This window comes from Ochotona princeps, chromosome 13, assembly GCF_030435755.1.
Source record: "Ochotona princeps isolate mOchPri1 chromosome 13, mOchPri1.hap1, whole genome shotgun sequence".
Classification (NCBI taxonomy): Eukaryota; Metazoa; Chordata; class Mammalia; order Lagomorpha; family Ochotonidae; genus Ochotona; species Ochotona princeps.
The window spans coordinates 40,125,364-40,147,168 of record NC_080844.1 but is presented as its reverse complement, the minus strand read 5'-3'; the positions used below and the strand labels follow the sequence as shown (position 1 = coordinate 40,147,168).

The 21,805-nt window shown below is 43.1% G+C and overlaps 1 protein-coding gene across 1 annotated transcript in view; it reads right to left on the bottom strand.

Moving 5' to 3' along the window:
• LGI1 (leucine rich glioma inactivated 1) overlaps window positions 1-20,435 on the bottom strand; it is a 34,385-nt gene extending 13,950 nt beyond the window's left edge. Inside the window, exons 1-4 of the mRNA XM_004580055.4 lie at window positions 19,944-20,435; window positions 19,422-19,493; window positions 4,076-4,147; window positions 3,913-3,984 (exon numbers count right to left, since the gene is read on the bottom strand). Coding sequence (XP_004580112.2) covers window positions 3,913-3,984; window positions 4,076-4,147; window positions 19,422-19,493; window positions 19,944-20,158 — 431 coding nt within the window. The 5' untranslated portion in view covers window positions 20,159-20,435. The remainder of the gene's footprint in view (window positions 1-3,912; window positions 3,985-4,075; window positions 4,148-19,421; window positions 19,494-19,943) is intronic.
• Between the last annotated feature and the right edge of the window lie 1,370 nt (window positions 20,436-21,805).

Below are 21,805 nucleotides of genomic sequence, written 5' to 3'. Positions count from 1 at the left end.
CGTGACAGGCTCTGTACGGATCTCTTTGTTCCTCCCCATCCTCCAGCTCCATCCCTCCTCTCTCCTTTCTTTAAAGCTGTTTTGTCTAATAGGTATAGAAAGTAATTTTCAAACTGTCTGCAGATACATCTTCAGAAGATAAGTCTGCCAGAGTAGACAGATAAGAAGGTGATAAACTGTCATTCCTGTTTTAGGAACAACTGAATTAGTAGAAATGCTGAAGAGGCCCCTTGGAGCAGTTTTAATGTCAGGCCTGCATGAGAACCAGCCAGATCTAAATGTAGACGCACAGTCCCAACCGTCTGCATTTGAAGGCTAAAAGCAAGGCTGGGGCTCCTTTCTTCAGGAACTTCTCTTTCTTGTTGAGTCATATTTGCTCCTCGAATCACATTTCGTGGGAGTTTTCGACCAGTTCCAGAAAAGCTTTCTGGTCCTGCTCTAAGAGGCAGAGTCAGCACTAGGTGTCTCATCAGGGACCTGGGGCACTTTGCGGATCTAATGCTTGCTGACTGTGAGCAGCTTAAACTCAGAACAGAGCTCAGAACCTCTCTGTTCTCATTCACCAGCAACCTTGGGACTGCTACTCCGTCTCTTTGATCAGGGATCCAGGAGCCAATAAGAAGGTCAAGGACATGAGAAGGCTTTTAAAATGCTTCCTATTGGGCAGGTAGATGAGGGAGAGAGGCCAACTCCCCACAGCTTGAATGTTCATGTTTGCCTTTAGGAAGAATTGTTCTGGGGTGGGAACTCTTGGAAGCCTCAAGTCTTAAGGGTGGCTCCATGGGGCCCAGCGCGATAGTGTAGTGGTTAAGGTCCTCGCCTTGAATGTGCCAGGATCCCATATGGGCGCCTGTTCTAATCCCGGCAACTCCACTTCCCATCCAGCTCCCTGTGTGTGACCTGGGAAAGCAGTTGAGGACGGCCCAAAGCCTTGGGACCCTGCACCCACGTGGGAGACCTGGGCACCGGATCGGTGCGCATCAGCCGTTGTGCTCACTTGGGGAGTGAATCATCGGACGGAGGATCTTCCTCTCTGTCTCTCCTCTCTGTATATCTGACTTTGCAATAAAAATGAATAAATCTAAAAAGAAGAAGGGTGGCGCCAGCAAATGGCAAGACTATCAACAGTAAATACTGCAAAAATGAACCTGATGAACTGAGCAGGCTGAGAAACATTGAGATTCAAATCCTCTCTGCCCCATCTCTTCTTGGACAAGACAGAAAGGAAGGGAAAGTTCCTTGAAGGAAAGCATGATTATCTAGGAAACCACGACTTGGGACCCAGGCTCTTAGAAACACCAGGCTGATTTGTTGTACTTGAATAAGTGCTTCTGGGGTGGAGCTGTATCTTGCTCCTCTTTGTGGGCCTTCCTCTTTGTAAATATGCATCACACCCTTGAAATTAGTTAAGATGGACCATAACCCAAAAAAGAAAGCAGTCTGATGCTAGCAATGGTCCCATGAGTCAACCAAATCACTGTCAGATAAAAAGGCAGGAGGCCTAAGGGGCTTCTTCATTCAGCAGCTGTAAATTCCCATGTTTCTGCTCTGTTAGCCTCCTTCCCACTTCCAGCACCAGTTCAGTGGGGACCTCCCTTTCACTGCATGGCCCTTAACACTCCTACCTCTCTCTCTGAAGGCTGCTGTTGGTGCTCTCTTGACCTTGAACATTTCTAGATATTAAATATATGCTAGAGCAGTCTACTGGTTTATACCACTTAAACACTTTCATACTGCTAAAGAAGGGGCTTTTAATGCCTGGTGTAATAGTCTAGTGGCTAAAGTCCTTGCCTTGCAAGCACCAGGATCCGATATAGACGTTGGTTCATGTTCCAGCGGTCTTGCTTCCCATCCACTCCCTGTTTGTGGCTAGGGCAGGCAGTCGAGGTCCGCCCAAAGCCTTGGGACCCTGCACCCATGTGGGAGACCAGAAAGAAGCTCCTGGCTCCTGGCTTTGGATTGGCTCAGCTCCAGCCATTGCAGCCACATGGGGAGTGAATTATCGCATGGAAAATGTTCCTCTCTGTCTCTCCTCATCTCTGTATATCTGACTTTCCAATAATAATTAAAAAAAGAATAAATCTTAAATAAAAAAGAAGGGGCTTTTTCTATGCTCTGAATTTAAATTTCCATTTCATTAGATGGACATATTAGGCTTTAACCAAACTAATATTCTTTACTGAGTGCTCACATACTTCTGTGTCTTGCCCCAGCCTTCCTTCCCTTTATTCCTGTGAGGTAGGGATAACATTCCCCTGTTCTGTAATTCGCCAGCCCTCTAAGCTGGAGAGGAGATGCACCACAAGGCATAATCCCAGGTTCTTAAAGAGGATGCCTCAGTCTTACCTTCCGACTCCAGCGCCTCATGACGTGCTGGACAAAAACCACGCTGAGTGGGATCTACGTGAGTTGCATGGCGCTCATGTTGAGGTCATTACCGTCTATGTTGACTATGTGTATTTATCATACTTAGTTTTGTCTGAAACACGAATCTCAGGAGTACTGGGTTCTGTGACAGATGTGTAACTCTCATTCTGTACACAGTCACCAGGAAGAGTAGCACTGTAAATCAGGGTTTATTATTATAATAATCGTACAAGAAGCCTTCAAAGTTGTGATCTTATAAAATAAATTTGGCTTTCAGATTTCCCTTGCTGCAAACCACACAGCAAGAGAGGCTGGGACCTGGTGACGCAGCATGGGGTTACAACAGAAAGCAGGCAAACCACTTGCACAGGACCCTCAGAGCATGCCCCACATCAGGGACCCTGGGATGGTTGGGAGGCTGGGTTGGCTTCTCCCCTTATCTCTCCCCACCCCGGGAAGGAAAAGAGAGAATGCCGAAACAATGGTCTCACCCACCTTCCTCTAACCCTTGACCCTGTACATCCTAATCAAATATGTAAAAATTATCAAAACTAAAGAGAGCTCCCCTGCTGAGCCACTAAAAAAAAAGTAGAAAGTGGGCTCAGAGGGCAGGCATTTTTGGTTGGTTGTTCTCTGCTTTATCCTGGGATTGAGGACTGGGAATGAGGTGGTGGGGGTCCCAGTTCAAGCTCAAAGAACAACCATGACACTTAGATCTGTTGCATTTTTACCTGATGTTAATGAGACACAGGCCCTTAAGAATAGTCACCGAATGGCGCAAGAGCCAGTGCAACTCAGTTCTCATAATCCCACGTATAATCCCCCTCCGGGATTCTGTTTCCTCACTTCTGACATGAGGATTATTGCATCGCTTTGGCAAGATTATTGAGAGGATTAAATGAAAAATAATGTAAAGCACAGCAATCAACATAACAGCAGGCCCTTAATAAATGTTAGTGCCTTTTCTTCCCATGCTCTGTTAGCTTTCCTAAAATTACTGTGTGTGTGTGTGTGCGCGCGCGCGCGCACGCTACAATGAGGAAGCTAGAGAAGACAGGTGGCTTTGCTCCTGTTGTTAGGATTTCGTAACCTCACCACAATGAGATGGAAAATTCTTGGCTGCAGGTGGGGCTGTCTTGCGTATTACAGAATGTATAGGAACATTTCTGCCTGCTACTTACTGGAAGTCAGTTTTGTGTCCCAGTTGTGACAACCAAACTTTTCTCCAGACAGGTCCTAATGCTCTCTGGGAGGCAAACTTGTAGCAATTCTGTGGAATTACTGCTGCAGTTCTAATCCCCCACTGAGCACATAATAAATATTACACTTATATGCAAGTGGCTAGGGGATGTTGGTATAGGTTAAAAATATTAATAATACTCAATTCTGAAACCCATCACTGACAGATAACAAGGAGAGATGGCATAATTGCATGGAGAAGAGTCGTTTGAGTCTCTTCAACTTTCGTGGGTACTTTCATCCCTGGTGATCAAACTACATTGCCCATTAATGGCTTTATGAAACAATAGTAGCATCCATACTTACAGGTGAATTAAAGACTTCAGTCCCCGGAAGGTGTGTCTTGAGATGGACTTGATGTTGTTGTTTTCTATGAATCTGCAATAGGTTATGATATTTTTGTCAGACAGCTGCCGGAACCGGAGCACTCTTTCCCCGAATCAACATGTGAAAAACTCTTTCTACTTACAAATACTCTAGATGGGGAAGACCAATAAAAGCGTCATCACTGATCACATCAAAGGAGTTCGATGTGAACAACCTGCCCAGGAAAATACACAAGGAAAATGGTTAAACTGACAAGCCAAAGAGCTGCTTCTTTTACTGCTCAGAGGAACATGCAGGGGTTGTAGACAGCAAACTCTGGCTACCAGACTTCCACAGTACCACTTGCTCAGAAAATCTTTACAGCTTTTTTACTCCTGAGTCTCTCCTCACAGACATCCACCTGTGGAGTGCTTTGAGGCCTCTCTCCTCACCATGATGCCTGTCACATGTCCTGCGTAACTTTTTGAGAGACAACCAGTACAGGTATAAAAGCCAACATTTCCCCCATTTTCATAACAGAGACATTAGTAGTTCATACTTTTTTGCTTTCGCTAGAAACATTCCTGACTGGTACTTTTGGGTTTTCAGCCTGGAAAACCTAGAAAAGTTTAGTTTCCTCCCTGATTGTGCTGTGATATAGCAGAGAGGTCATTGACACTGGCTCAGGGAATATCAACCAAGCTTCTTTGAAAACAGAACAGGATGAAGATTGGAAACAATGGGGCTTAGTATGAGTCTCAGATCCATTTCATTAAAACATAGTTTGGAAAAGCACTTTGACAAATTTATTTGAAAGTTTAGAATCCATAGAGATTTGGTTTTGTAATTACTGATGAAACAGAACATCAATTGGCTACCCCCACACCCTGTTGAAGTCCTTGAAGAGTTTCCCAGCTGTCTGCTAAGAGGCCTAAAAGAGACTAAATAATGTAAAAACATATACCTAAAATTTTAATAACATGTGTCATGATAATAACTCTTATTAAATAATCTTCCTGTTAAACCTGTGGCTTTTGCTTTTGTAGATGTAGGGATTAAAAATAACTGCTTCTAACTTGCTTAGTGACTTTTAATCCAGGAGATCTCACTTTCATTACTTATGAGTAATTTATCTGGCATCTTGGATTGCTTCAAAAGAATCAGGGGAGGGGTGCAGCAACGGGATAAGGATGAATCGGGTAGGAGTGGATAGTTTTCATTTTAAAGAAAAATGCATGAGAGTGAATTATACTACTTTCTCTACTACTTTTCCGTAACAGTGAAGAAAAAACGAAACAAAACAAAATGAGATGATCTCTTGTATTTCTTCTTCAACCCTCAATCCTGTTGAACTTTTTTGTACTCTTTCTCCTCTCCAAAATTATGGCTTTATACATGGAGGCTTAGTGATAAGTATTAGAGTTCCACGGTCATTCTAACACATTTTAAAGCTTGTGATTTCCATCATCTTTGGAAACTGACTCTTGATTTCATCGTTCTGGAAAGCAGCAGCCTTACTCTAAGATAAACCACTTCCAAAGGTCTTCTTAGACTTTTATTGCATCTATATAGGCAGCATTGGGAATGGAGAGACTGGAATAAGGCAAAAACAAGTACAGAGAAGTGATTCCCGTGATCACTGTTTTGCAAACTGCCCTATAGTTAGACTGATGGCTCCATAATCACACAAGACACTTTGCCAGAAGAAATAGCTTCCATTCCTAGTTCTTTTGATGTTAAGTGAGATGCCAAAGTGCAAAATAGATGGGCCTACATGTCATGGAAATAGACAAGAGTATTTGCACTAGAACTTTGTCTGCTTGTTCGTTACATAGCCCTAGCACTTGTGACAGCAACAATCTCTCAGTAGAAACTGAGTAAGTATTTGTTGAACAAAGAGGAATTCACTTGACTTAAGTTCTGATCGTTGCCAGATTAGTAGATTGAATGTTTCTTACAACAAGGATGTAACTTTTTCTGATTTTGTGTCTCCAACTCTGAGTACACACTTCCTGGTTGAAAAATGTTGAACTAGATTTTTAAGAACTAAAATATTTGGCTAGGAACATAGCTATGTGCAAAAATAAAGATGACTATTTAAGGGGAAAAAAGCCAGAACACGATAAAATAGAACCTATATGATTGCATGTTTATGAAGTATAAAAAAGTAGGAACACTAATCTATGCTGGCAGAAATCAACAAAGAGGTTGTACTTGGGGGCCAGTAGTAACTAGAAGGGAACAAAAGGGGTGCCTTTAGGGTGAGAATAATGTTTGGTTTCTTTCTCTCGTAATAAAATTTTTGAATTATCATTTATTTTATAAGGCAAGATAGGGAGTTCTGCTGGTTCACTCCTCAGATTTCTGCACTAGTGGGAGGCAGAAGACAGGAAGTTCTCAATCCACGTCCACCATGTGGGTGGCAGTGACCTAATTACTGAGCCATCAACCACTGCCCACTAGGGTCTGCATTAGCAAGAAGCTGGATTCCAGAGCTGGGGTTTGAACCCAGGCACCCTGGTTCTGATATCGGATGTGAACACCTTAACCACTAAGCAAAACTGCTACTCCCAGCTACTCCTGTTTGACTTCTTGACCTGGGTAAGTCTAACAACGCTATTCACTTTGTAAGAAGTTGGGATAAATACTTGAGATATGAATGCCTTTATGTATTCTATACCTCAAAAAATGTTTACAAAAGCTAAAAAATATCTCTGGAACACCATAATCCTTTCATTCTAAATTCATAGTTCCTATGGATGAGATATGTAAAATTGCACTAGCATTCTAAATATAGCTGAGTGGGTTATCCATGGTATTACACCTTTTGTATTTTTTTTAGCTTACATTTCAAATCCATGAGGTTTTTCATAATATACATTTTCTATGACCTTTCTGAAGACTCCTTGTATACATGGATTTAATATATTTGTGCCTAAATAAACGTATGTTTTAATTCAATTTTCACAGACTTTTTGACATACTGGTATTGGATTTCCATCCTAAAGGATGTTGGTTAAATTCCATACATAGAAATGTGGCCTGGACTATTGTAAAACTCCTTAGGGGTACAGTGTGTTAAACAGCCACTGGAGACAGTTGAATCCCACAACACAGTGCTGGTTCTAGTCCCAGCTCAGTAGCAAATGAGGCTCAAGTGCTTGAGAGTCTGCTATCCATGTGGGAGGCCTGGTTAAAGTTCTGATCTCATGGCCCAGGCTTGACTGCTACAAGCATTTGGGAGAATGGACCAGGGGATAGAATATATGCTCTCTCCTCTCTCAGGTTTGTTTCCTCTGTGACCAAGGAGGTGTTTATTTTCTTGCAGGAGAGATATTTAGAAAGAGTGCAGACTGGCAGGTAATTCCAGGGAAGCACTAGCTCATTCTTTAGATGACATTATTGCTTTCACAAGAGCCCACATAGCATATCCTTTTGCCCAGAGCTTCTTACTGGTGTTTGGAACAATGCTGTGGATGTGGCAGAGCAGACGTCATGTTTGACAGAAGGGACAACTGAAGCCAGAGGCTTCTGCCAAGGTCCTAAGGTCCAGTGACCTCTGAGTATAGACTCAGGTCATACAATGGCATAATGATTAAATAATAACTTCTTTTAAAAAGTTTATCAATGCAAGCAGCCTCCAAGTGACACCAAGATCATTATCAATCTCTACATTTAACATGTAAAAAGTTTCCAGTTTTGAATGCAGCTTGGCGTATTCTGTGTACAAGTAATAAATCTGGAAGACACAGAAAAGCTAAAGAATAAAATAAAGATCACCGTAGTCATACTACTCAATTCTCTGATGTTCATAATATGTACTATATTTATGTATATATTCATATATATAATATATTCATATAAAAATCGAGAAAATAATTTTATATCATTTGGGGTCCTTTCAGTGACTTATTTTATCATGAAAACTTCATGACAATTTTTCAATAATACAGCTCTAACAAATTCAACAGGAATTTGAAAGAATTTTGAGATTTCCTTTTGATGATTTTTTAAAAAATCAGTTCATAATTTTATTATTATTATTATTTTAAAGATTTATTCATTTTTATTACAAAGTCAGATTTACAGAGAGGAGAGACAGAGAGAAAGATCTTCCGTCCGATGATTCACTCCCCAAGTGGCTGCAATGGCCAGTGCTGTGCCAATCCGAAGCCAGGAACCAGGAACCTCTTCTGAGTCTCCCACACGGGTGCAGGGTCCCAAGACTTTGGGCCGTCCTCGACTGCTTTCCCAGGCCACAAGCAGGGAGCTGGATGGGAAATGGAGCTGTCGGGATTAGAACTGGTGCCCATATGGGATCCCGGCGCGTTCAAGGTGAGGACCTCAGCTGCTAGGCCACGCCACCGGGTCCCATAATTTTATTATTAATATAATCAGAGGACATGACCTGTGAGACATGTGCCAGTCCCAAGCTCCAGTTCCTCCTTCCAGCTGCCTGTAGGGTGAGTCATACCTCTTCATCAGCAACAACACCTTAGCACCGAGACCATTGAGATGTTAGAGGAAACCTGACTGGACTGAAACCAAGGACTGGCAGAACTGAATTCAAAAGGAACACAAAAATGGATGACAGAATTAGTATGGAGCTCCAATTGGGAGGGAGACTAGGGTCAGCCTCAAAGAGATGAATGAAGGGGCAGGTGATTGAAGGAGGCAGATGTGGTTACAAGGGGCTAAGTCCTGCTCCAGGTGCAATTGAGGCAGTTGCATCAGAGTGAGAGATCTAGGCTGGAAAATGCTGCTGATGCAATCTTTTGCATTGGCTTCAAGTTGCTGTCAGGGGCCAGGGGAGCAGCACACTGAAGGGAGAACCATGAAGCCCGAGTCTTGATGCCCATTTGGCAATAAATCTTCTGTGTGGTTTTGAGTATGCACTTCACTTCTCCCTGGGTTGTTGAGTGAGGGGCTGCAATAGAGATCTCTTTTGAGATCTTTTTAAGGTCTAAAGATACAAAAGTTTATGCTAAGCAGCGTTGCAGTCTTCATTCATGCAAGAGTAGGCTTGAGGGGTTGGGGATGGAGCAGGGAAGCTGTGGTGCAGATGGCTAATGGTGGCCAGAAGGTGACCCCTACTGAGAAAATCTCCCAATGCCTCAAGCCAGACTGTTTATCTGGCCTTAGGCCAAGTCCCTTGGATCCAATGACACTTCTAATTCCCTCCAGTCACTTGCAACAACTTGACTGGCATCAGAATTGTTACTTTGCCCATGAGTGGCGTCTATTCCATCTTCTAGCCCAGAGCATGTTCCCATGACTATGATGTAGGGAGCTTTGCCATCCAATAACCTTTCCTGTGAGCATCACCTTGGAGAATGAGCAGCCAGTACCAGGCTGTCATTTGAGACTACACTGAGTGGATAGAGACCAGAGAATTGGGTTTCCAGGCCGGTAGCTGCTGCTTGTTAGTGCACTCAATGCATTAAGTACTTGAATCTGTTTCATCAGCTGTTGAAATAGGACTCAGAATAACAAAAAGACTTCTTGGAGGATTCTAAGAATTATGTGACATAATGTATAGGAACCATGTCTCCAGTGCTTCAACCAAGAAATAGCTAAGCGAAGAACACAGCGGAGAATGTAAGAGCTGGAAGGACTCTGACCCAGCAAAGGAGCTCAGTTTTACTGCTTAGGGAAACTTAGACCCAGGAAGGGTGTCACCAGTCCATGATGACTTGGATGGCCATTGTCCAGGATAACAGGCAGCCATGTAGTGTGCATACTTCCAAATGTATAAGGCTTTGTGTGTAGATGGATAAATATGTGGAAGGCACCTCAAAAAGGTCATAGAACGTGAAATTTAAAGATAAATTTATTTTGGTGCAAAAACTTGTGAAATTCATGCCTAGTACTTCTCATAGTTCCATGAACTCTTTGAGAATGCGAAACACACAGGCTACATCTGTTGGAAGATAAGGGGGCACAGCTCAAAGGGCTTGCCAACTTGTATGGAGCTGACTTTGCATAAATGATTCAGTTCTTCTAGTTGTGCCTAATATTATCTATCCAAAAGAACAAAGCTGGTTAAGTGATAATTAATAATAGGCTGATGATTCATGGTAGTTAAATGCACACATTCTAAGTACATGTACCATGTGAATAATTCACATTTGAATATTTTAAAATAAGCTCTTAAGACAGGAAGGCATTAAAGTGGGAAGTATCACACAAGTACACTTGACAGTTATTTTTGACTCTCATCCTTGAAAAACATTTTCAGTGTAATTCAGTAGATCCTTAAGTAGACTACCACCTCTGCAATCGGCGTTGACTGAGCAGAGCCTCAGTTTGGCTCCACATAAATTCAGGAGTGGGAGGATACTCCAGAGAGGTATGTAGTCTAACTCCCCTTTTTACCACTGAGGAAACTGAGGCTGGCAGAGGGTAAGTGAATTGATCAAGGCCATGTCTTTTGTCAGTGGCGGAGCTAGGATTACATGTAAGTTTAACATTTGCTGGGAAGCCCTCGGCATGCACACTGGTGAAGACTGAGACCCCAGTGCTTCATTTTATGATGCATTATTCTTCCTCCAGTACAAAGTTTTGCATTTTAAAAATTGGCACAAATAGTGAACACTCCACCCTCTTCTTGGTTCTATAAAATCATCACTTATCTCCTGGTCCTGCAAACCAAAGAGAAGGGACTTAAATGCTGTCTAATTTCCTATTCTCTGCCAAATCTCATCTATAGCAGCCAGCTCAGTATCTCACTTTCATTTTCAAATGAGCACAATAACATAAGTCTTGTATTCTTCATGTAAAGCATACAGACAGAGAAGATATTTTGAGCTGGAGTTCCAAGCGTAGGCCTGGTCTTCAGTGGGACTCACTTATGGCCTTAAGCAAAACCAGCTTCCTCTTTGTAGTTCTATCGACTCTGCCCAGGATCTGCTGCAAACCTAGGACAGCCTTGCCCAGGATATCCCAGAGTGTATTCTCTAGAACACAAGAACATCAGGGAAGCTCACACACACACCCCCAAAAAAGAAACCACAATGTGGAGATAAATTTAGAAAAAGTGGGTCAGTCTTTTCCATGTGAATCTCTCCTAAGTAAATGGAGATCCTTTACAAGCAATTCCAAAGCTTATTGATAATGGAATACTTTAATCATTGCCCATGGAGCATACTCAGGGAAATGCTGATTTAGCCATGTGAAAAACAGCTGCGAAGAAACTTGCTCCCAGTACTCTGAGGATTCTCTCTCAGGCTGACTGGGCTGCAAGTGGTCATCTTACTTCCTCCAAAAAGAAGGGGCCAATACCGGAACATCCCTAAAAAGAGGTATGTGCCAAGCTGCCAGACCACGTGGACAGCCTGGTGGAGAGGCCTGAGCCCCAGCATTACACTAACAAGTACATACTAGCAAAATCTTCCCAAGTTGGTCCTTACATGGAAACAGTTGGCTTAATGTATCCATTAGTGTGGTGTTCTTCCCACCTGCCTCTGATCCGCATCCCGAGCCTCTCTAGGCCAAAGTGAGATACAAATAACTAAAGGAAAAGATACAATGAATGACACATGCACACATACTCAGGTGGGTTCTATAGAACCAGGATTCTGTGGGATGATGGAAAAGAAAAGGTGAAACAACTTTAAATAATTCTGAAAATGTTTCTGTGTCATGGTGCATTGTGACTAGTCAACCAGGGACAAAGCATACATGCGTTTTCCTGAAGTTGAGCACAGAACTCTTTTTCTTTCAGGACAACTGCTCCACGGGACACGATTTTTCAAAACTTCAGAGTCAGGTGTAACTTTAAAATAAATAAGACAGTTTCCTCCTCTTTCTGTTCTCCTGCTTTGTCTGTATTTCTCTTTTTTTAAGCAAGGAGACCAGTACTTACACATACAAATGAGAGTTGAAACCTAGGGGAACTTGATGTTCTTGCCAGCAATGCTGCCACTCTTTCAAAGCACTTTTGAAATTCACTTTCAGCTATTGTCTCCAGGAACCAGGACACATTCCCCTTGACTATCCTCTTTAATGGCAAAGGTTGACCCTTTAAGAGGTTTGATTTTCGATTTGATTTTGGGAACAAAACGATGCAAAGTCAAGCCCAATGATTCACATTCAGAGAGGAATAAGCAGAAGTAGTTAAAAGTGAGGATGAGGGTTTAGCTTCATCTCTGCTACTTAACAGGGATGTGGCATTGAGGAGGGTGCCTAACTTCTAGAACTGTTTTTCATGTATAACATGGAAAGAACCATGACTTTCTCAGAAGATTATTGTGATGATGAAGTAAAAACATTGGGAGCTACAAAGTCCTTAGCCACAGACAGTACAGAACTGATGGATGACCTGAGCAAAACCTTGCCTGGTTTTATTGCAAGGTTGTAAACTGACAGTGAGAACCATTCTTGAAGAAAGGCCCAAAAATCTTCAGCCGTAGAAGCACAAGACATTTTTGGTAGGTCCAGAGTTATTTGCACTTACACATTTTATCCTGTTCATATATATTTTAAAAGAGTCACTGCCCTTTTTTTTAATTACATTTTATACAAACACCTGCCATTGAGCTGGACAAGTGAATCCAACATTTAATTTACAATCCTTGCCCTAAGGGAAGCATACTGAAACATCAGCTACCATGCGAAGGGCCTGGTAAGGTCTCTTTAGACCTCTTTGGGAGATTGAAAATTACTGTATTATTTTAATAATTTTAATAATTTTTAATAATAAATAGCCAATTGCATGTAATGAGGCTTTTTCAATTTATTTCATTTTTTCAATTTCATTTCGATTTATTTCAATTAGCAATCTAACTTACTTGCTTGTTAGAATTAATAAAATAGTCCATTTCTTTAACAAGGCCATTTTCTGTATTATATCAGATTACATTAACTCTATTGTAGACTGGAACACAACAGAGTTTCTGTAATTGAATGTGAAGATTTTGAAATGTCAACTGATATTAGTCTACTTAAAATCTGCCATCTTCTCAACATTAGGAAGATGCTGGCTCCTTGTCATCAACAAGTCAATCGAGCTGAGGATGTCACGACATTGCTTCTCTGGGTTACCCTAGTCACCACCACTCCCTATTGATGTGTATAAGTTACTCAGTTACTTCCTTCATTTATGTCCTTACCCCAATCCATATTAGCATTTGAGTTTGAAAGCTATACTTTAGTTTATCTCTAGTATTTTATGCATACAACATCTAGGGTCTAATGATATTTCATGACCTGGTCAAGGTTACACGGCCCCTGGGTAGTCAAACTAGATTTTCCACTTCTGTGTCCTGAACTCCAGTTCAGTTCCATTTTCATTCTATCCACTCATCTGAATATAACCAGCACTAATGATTTTAAACAAAATCTGACATGTTTACAAAATGTGGTACCAGTTGTTTTATTCATTAGGAGTGTCTGAAAAGATTACTTTTTTTTTTGAAAGGTAAATAGTTCATGCTTCCCAGAAGAAGTCCTTGAAAGAAAGTTTTCTCAGCAGGTTCAGATACAGACCTGTTGCAGAACCACAAAATTTTAAAACCAGGGTTGTAGGTAAACCAAGACTATACAATCAGATGCTAATCTGATGTTACAGTAGTTGAAATTCAAGTGAATTTTTCAGATTCTATAATAAAAGCTAATGTTTATCCAGTGACAGGACCTGTGCCAAGAATTTTTCATACATTGTTTCCTTTAATCCATCCTGTAATCCCATGTAATGGTTACTGTGGGTTTTCTACATTCTGCACATAGAGATAGGAAAGCTTGATTGAACTTGCCCTAAAACATTAGGAAGCAAAAGAGTAGAGATTTGAATCCACACTGGTCTCACCACAAACCTTGTGCTTTTTGCTCTTTGCTAGCTCCCCAGGGTCAGCTCTTCTGATAGCCTGGCTGATGTGGGAAAGCCCCAGAAATCACTGTGAGGCTCATGTTAGCCATGGGATCGACACTGGCAGGCATCGCCATCATCCCTGACCAACTGGGTCCTATTTTGAACATGAAGAGAAAGCTTCTCAAAATACATTCAAAGACAGACACAGCATAATTTACCTTCTTATAAGCCATAACCAGTGCAGAGATGCCACATCGGGGTGGGGAAGTACAACAGGTCGCTTGTGTTTGTGTGCCTCATAGAGCCCAACACTGTGTCTACCACCAGCAGAACCCCAACCTGTGTTTGCTGAAATGATGTGTTTTATTACTGCTTGCAACTAGATAACACACAGACATCTGTTTTAGCTAAGCAGATACAAATATGTCAAGATGGATATTATCTTTCTGTTTATGAACATTTTCTGCCTGGCTAATGCTTCACTAACATTTTTCTTTAGATGTCCTATCAAACTGGACAAAACAGAATTTTATACTTCATAGAAGAGAGACTGGACAGTGTCTGCCTTCAATCTAAGAACCTGGGAGGCCAACCAGAAAGCCAGGATGTGCCAGGGGAGTTCAGAGCAGTCAAGGGACAGGAGGGAAAGAAAGCTTAGAGGCTTTCTCACTATCATGCTCAAATCTCTGTTGGAAAAGCTTGAAGCTGTAACTTCAACAGCAAATCTTTCTTCATATTTCTTTGGCTCAGGTCACTTCCCAGACCTCTATACCATTGCTGTATGTGAAATTACATAGAGTGTGCCAAGCCCAAGAGTGTGAACATGACCATGACAGCTAGGAACAAAAGAGTTTGAAATCAGTGGAAGCATGGAAGGAAGTGCCAAAATGCTTGTCTATGGGGAAGATCATCTGGGCTTAATTCCCAGGTTCTGCCCCAGAACCATGGCTTCTTTCTGATCCTCTATGGTGGACAGCATTGCCCACCACAAATAGTGAAAACAACCCTCATTAAAAGCACACAATCCTGGAGAGACCAGTGAAGTCTACAGAATCTGGGAGGACACACTGGATGGAGGATGTGTGTGTGTGTTTGTGTAGAAAGAGAGAGGAGAGAGAGAGAGAGAGAGAGGGACAGAGAGAGAATGAGATATGGACACACAGAGAAAAAAGTTCATGTCATCCTTGATACTCTTATTTGCTTGTTATAGCTCTAAGCAAGCAGGAAAGAACCAAATGCTATAATCTCCAACCAGGTGTTAAAAAACTTCCCATTTTTGAGATACCATTAAAGGGTTCCAAGCCCAGGTGTGCCACGGAGTGCTGTGTTTCAGGAGAATATAGCAGGAATGGAGACAGGTGGAATGGGAACTGGAAATGGGGCGAGTGGGGCTGCAGCATCTGCAGTAGCAGCCTACCCACACCTCAGGAGGAGGGGAGCCTCAGGGCTGAGCACAGAGCTGGGCGCAGAGCAGGGGCAGACACAGATGCTGGCAGATTTGTCCAACTGAAAGCAAACAGCAAGGGAGAAGGGGCAATGACCCTGAAAATGGAATAACTGAAAGGATGAAATATATACTTTCAGAGAAAACATTTGTTTGAATGACTTCGCTAAAAAGTTAAAAAGCAGATCTATGTGTCACTGGAAAAATGGTAAAGAGCCAAGGAAACGCACTTTTAAAGTTCTTTACCCATTGTGTGGACATCAGGTGAACACAAATCAGAACTTGCTTGTCTATGACCAGTTAATAATCCCTCTAAGTGCCCTCCGAGCTAATAGACCTGGCTTGAATAGTCTGTGAAGATTGTTATTTTTTTCTTGTAATGTAAGGAAGAATAGGAAAAAGTGAAAAGGACAGTGACATAGTGTAGGCTCTGGACATTTTTTTCCTGAAAAGTAGTATTTTTTTTAAATGGCTAAATGTTACAGCTTCAGTAAAGATGATATACTATTTCTCTCATTCATGCTATTCATTTTTAGTTTTCTTTCTTTAAATGTTATTTGTTTACTTGAAAGGCTGATTTACAGAGAGAAAGAGAGGGAGATTTTTCATCTGCTGGTTTATTCCCCCAAAGGGCCACAACAGCTGGGACTGGGCGAGGCAAAAGGCAGGAGCGTGGAACTCTATCCAGGTGTCCCACATGCATGGCAGGGACCCAGGTTCCTCAGCCTTCCTCTGTTGCCTTTCTGGGTACATTAGCAGGAAGCTGGATTGGAAGCAAAACAACTAGGGCTTGAACTGGTGCTCCTGTGGGATGCTGGTGTCACAGGTAGCAGCGTGACTGGCTGTGCCATGCCAGCTCCCACAGGTTTTCATTTCTTATGGACTATGTATTTCTATGTTGATGGTGGATTTTTTTTTTAATATACTGCTTTCTCCTGGAAAATTCAATTCTGTATTTCAAACAAGACCAACTCTCCTTGGAGTAAATATAATTTGATTTCTTGTCATATTGAGTTCTAACATATAATTGTGGGTTTAGATTTTGCTTTTCCAGCATGATACAAAAAAAAAAAAAAGCCCTGGAATTCACTCCCAGCAAAAGGAATTCTAGGAATCGTAGTGGTTGAGTTCATTAAAATATGTTGTAAGTCAATAGTGATGAAGGCACAAATTCTCCTCTGAAATTTCAATCTCATTCACGCCATGAGCCTGTGTCGCGGGGGTCTCCCTCTATAGCAGAGAAGGAATCAGGGCTGTCCTGTGTGAAAATGCCTCCCTCTAGATTGCATTCATTAAAAGCACCACTCCCTACCACTACAGCAAACTCGAACACATAACTGTTCTCCTTGGCTGTGTTTCACAAAACTGGTCCTTCAGAAAACACAAATAACTTGCTTAAGAAAGGTTTTCTTCTTGTTGTTTAAAACCCTCAATGAGATTTAAAACCTATTGTGTACCACTAATCCAGTGAGCTCTCACCAGATCATTTTATTTTCTCTCTGTCTTTGGTTTATCTTATTTGCCAACACAGCCTGCCAACCATGACCTTTTCCCAAACACAGCAGGTAACTCCTAGGTCTTGGGCAGCATCTGTTTTCTTCGGTATTCCAGGCTAAGATTTCCCAAAGTATCGCTCATCCTGCCCCTATAGAAGGTCTGAAAAAGCAGGCAGGGCCCCAGATGAATTATTAGAGTCAGGCAATCTGCTGTCAGTAACAGGAAGAAACTACTGTCTTCATGTACCAACCATGCACAACGGACTCTGAAAGGTCTCTTGTTGGGATAGGATGGGTCAGTTTAAAAGTCCATGGTTACAAATGCTGCTGGAACTTTTTTTGCAAACCCTAAGTCATGGCTGGTGTCCTGCAGGCCTCAGGGGGTGGCCGAAGGCAGGCCCATTCATGTTGGAGTCCCAGTGGGAGTTTGGCAGCCCATGCAGGGCTTCCAGGCCACTGACGACCCCATCCCACAGCAGAACTCTTTCTGAACTAATCCATGCCTCCGCACACCTGCTCTTATGACGACACAGTTCACATTCAGAGCCCTCTCATCCACTTCCTGCTTAGGTAAGAGCAGGGAAAGAAGCAGAGAGCACTGGGCAGGAAGGACGAGAGCAAAGTCCTCAGGAACAGTGTCCTGGAGCCTCCAAACTTGGAGCCCTGACCATTTTGCAGATCAGCCTGGCATAGATGTGTATGCACAGAGGTTAGCCAACGTGAGTAATATAACTAAGGTCACATAGGGCAAGAATTACTTGCCCTTTGGTTATTTCTGAAACTTAAGCTGCTTTTAGAAGGGTTGGAATGTTCCATAGGAACTCAGAGCATGGGACATGGGCATAGCACATACTCGGTGTGGGCTATTTAAAAACCAATCCCTTGGCTTCCCTCAGTATTCTAAATGTGTGTAATCACATTATCCTGCAGCAGCCGGGAACTATTTCTATAACACGGCTCTGCATCTGTGCTTGCTGTGGCCGGGCCCACCCAAAGCACAAAGTGGAGATGTGGTAACCCCTGTGGTTGATCTATCCAGACTTTCTGTGTCCCAGCCAATGTCCATCTAGTGTCTGAGTAGTTGTGTGACTGTGGCTTCTCAAATTTGAAGGACTGTTCTGTATCACTGTCCTAGGGGAGTGGGGTGTCTCAGCACATCAAAGCAATGCCTTTTAAACGAGAGCCATTTATTATTTAACAAATGAAGAGCATAAGCACATTTTGCCACATTCCCAGAATCAGCAAATTCTTATCCTGTGGAAAGATCCCAGCCTTTAAAACTTTGCCCTTTTCTGTGTGGATGAGTTTTCTTTTGGGGATTTGTTTGATGTGCTAACACATCTCCTAATCACCCCAGTGGCCAATCAGTCAAACAGATATCCTCCATAGGAATGATGCAGGAACTGTTCATCACTTGAAGGTGTTAGCTAGTGGAAGGACATGAGCCAACACGGTTATATAATGTCAAAACACCTGATCAAGTTTGTGAATTCAGGGAAATAGTCAAACCTATTCTGGGATTTCATGTAGGCAAAGCAACAGATTGAGTAACTGAGCTTTTTAACTATTGGTAAACATTTAAAATCCTGCCACTTATAAAATGTTACAGCATTTGCCATACTGGACACCATGTTGCATCTGCCTACACCTGATTTATCTCCAAGAAATTTGGAGAAAAGGCATGTTTTGTCAGTCCCACTTTACAGATAAGTAGACTGAGGCTCAGTCAGATTAGTAATTTGCACAAGACTATGTAGGTTTTCATGTGTGGTTAGTGGGATAAGATTTAAACAACAGCCTCTCCAGTTTCTGTCCCATGCTGTTCGACTATGCATCCGTAATCTCAAACAGCCAAAATGGCCAGAAGGCAAGAAACAGAAAACCAAACAAGCATAATCGGGGGTCCTCCATCACAGTCAAGTGGAGCCCAGTTGCCTGGCAGTCCCTGGCACCCTACGTCTGTCTGAGACCTGGGCCCATAGAGCTCCGTCAGCCCCACATGATACCGCTCTGAGAACCGGAGCCCCAGCTGCCGAACCTTACACATCTGAGAACAAGAGCCCTGTTCCATTACACCTGTGACGAGATCTCATTTCTTCATCAAATATTATCTTTCAGAACATTTTCAGGCGAATGTGGAATATGTGACTCTTCTGTGGTCAGCTTTAAACAGAGAGCAAAGAGTAATGCCTGCCGCCTTTCTATGTTAATATTTTCTTTACCTCCTGATCATAGGGACTAGTTATAAATTAGATGAGATCAGAAAAGCATCCCTTGAGAATTAGTGTTTTAAAGAATTACCTAGAAAGAATCACGTTGCTGCCCTACCTCATGGTAAATCATACAGAGTAGCAGCCTGCCTCCAGTCCCCGGAGACAACATCTTGAGTGCATTTGTTAGCCGAGCTCTGTATTGACTAGTTCTGAAACTCCAGGGTGAAATAACCAAAGTTCCCAAGTTAAAAATGAAAGTAAAAGAGTTGAGTAGCGTTGCGATCTTGGTTGCAATATTTCAACAACTTCACAAATAGCCCTTCACGCAGACAGCATAACAGGTTAGTCAATTTACCATTGCAAGAATCAACCTGCACCGTTGGGGTGAAGTCGCAAGCAAACCCATCTCCCTCTCACTTTCCTGCCACCCTCTTTCCTTTCGGCCACAGAATCACATTTGACAGAAAGGAATATTGAGATCGCTTTCCTAGAGGGCTTATCCGAATACATGCCATATTAAAAATAGTCATGATATAAATGTTTCTCACAAGAGCTGCAGCGATGGTGTGAATAAAAAACTCCCTTCTGAGATTTCAGTAAAACCAGATCTCACAAAGGATCTGAAAGAAAACAAAAAAGAAACAAAACAGACAGACACACACAAAGAGACACACACACAGAGAGAACAAACCTTATGTTAATCCGGTTTAGCATAACAGTCACTATGTTGGCACTATTTTATGAAGTAAGATACTGCTCCCTCCCCGAGGAAGGGGAGAGACGAATCTGCCACAGGTTTCCTATGATAATGTTCGGGGGCTTGGGGGGAGGGGCAGTCTCTGAAGCGTGTTCAGCAGCAGGTAATAAATAATAATAAAAAAAAAATTCCTAAATGCAGCAGAATGTTAGCTCTGCCAAATGGCCAAGCGTGCAGGAGGAATCTCTCTCTCCCTCTCTCTCTCTCTCTCTCTCTCTCTCCATGCCCTTCCACCAAGCCATACAAAGCCCCAAATACACCAGCTGGAATCTTTCAATCGTAAATTAGATATCAAAATGCTTACGGGCCTTACAATGAGATAACATCAGGAGGAACGGTGCGTGGAATGGATCTGGCATTCTCACATAAAGCATTATCTTTGGTACAAGTGCACACGGCAGGGCATTTTGGCTTCGCTGGCTTCTTCCCCTCAGTCAGCAAAAGCGCAGATAAGAGACAGAGGAAATAAGCAATTCTTTTCAGGGGGATGCAGGCATTTCCCATCCTCTGGCTTCTTTCTGATTCCATGCAGCCGAAAAAAGCTCCCAAAACATGAACAGGGCTTCTGGAATTCGGAGGGTGATTGTCTTGCTCTACGACCAGGTCACATTGGAGTCCACCCTTTTGCGCTGCCTCTGGGTCTCTCTGCTTTTTTCAAAACGGGGACCTGGAGCTGATTCGTGAGCTGCTCCTCGCTCCAGCAATGCACTGCTCGGGGGAAGAGACCTGTGAGGTGCTGTGGGATGGGAGGGATCCAACGGCTGAAGTGAGAGTGAGCCGGCTTGCATCACCACGAAAACACTGAGCCCAGACCAGCCTTCGAAGGCAAAGTGATGTAACAGAAGATAAACAGCTCGCTGCTTGCACCGGGAGGCCCTTTCATTGTTACCAAAAATAGGACGGCATTATGTCTTATTAGTGAGTGGGTGGGTGGGTGGGTGGGAGCAGTCTTCTTGCATTGGATGTCGGCAATCGCAGAAACCTCTGGGAATTTGCTTTCCGAGTAGCAAACAACCTAGGAAGGAAAACTAGCATCAGAGCCAGCCCCTACTGCAAAAATGAAGTTCAATGAAACTCTCCGAAGCATTTGGCTGAAACCTCGGGATTGCTTGCTGAGTCCACCTGGCTGATGCCATCGTTGAAAAAATGAAACAGGAACACATGGAGAATGTGACTGTCAGGGACTGCCTGTGAGTGAATACACTCCTGACACTTATCAGCTGACACGAATTATTGATTGTCATAATCCTCTCCCTCCCCTACGTGTAATCCATCTCTTCCTTGCATGGGGAGGGAGGAAATGAGAGATGCTGAGCCCCTCCAGGTGCCCGCCCCCTCCTCGTCCTCTCCTCTTTGGCAGCCACACCCAAGGCTGGAAGGAATGCCCTGCCAGCAGGAGACAGCCAACCTCGGCTTCCAGGGGCTCTGAAGAGGGCCTGCCTTCGCCTCCAGGGGCTGGGAGATAGTGGGGAAAGTGGTGGACTGAGAACTGGAGGTCTGGCTCTGAGGTCCCAGTTGTGCTGTGAACTAGCTGAGCCTGCTCCCTTGTCTGTGAGAGGTGAGCTGGTGATGGGCTGTGATTATTCTGGATGTTAATAGAATGACAGAGGCTGGGATGGAGGTGTGGGGACATGACTGAGACGGTGTTTGGAAGGAGGCTGCATGCTTGGAAAAGGAGATGCGTTCAGAGAAGCAAAAACCAAGAGGCCCTGATCTTGCAGTGGGACTGATCTAGTCTAGGAGGATGAAAAGACCCTTAGAGTGGCAGACACTGGTCCTTGCTGAAGGAGGCCAGCCTTGAAGGGGCACAGCCAGGCAGGGATGAGAGCCGGTTATGCTCCTCTTCCTACTTTCTATTTATTTTTATTGGAAAGGTACAGTTAGAGAGAGAGAGAGAGATCTACTAGTTCACTCTCCCCAATGGTTGCAATGGTGAAGCTGGTCTGAAGCCAGGAGTCAGGAGCTTCTTCTGGGTCTCCTATGTGAGCGCAGGAACACAAAGTTTTAAGCCTTCCTCCACTGCTTTTCCAGGTTATAAACAGAGATCTGGATCAGAAGTGGAGCATCCAAGACTGAAACCGGTGCCTATATGAGATGCTACTGCTATAGGCAGAGGCTTAGCTGGCCAGCCCCCTGAGCCAGCCTCATTTCCTCCTGCTTCTTTGGATGAACATT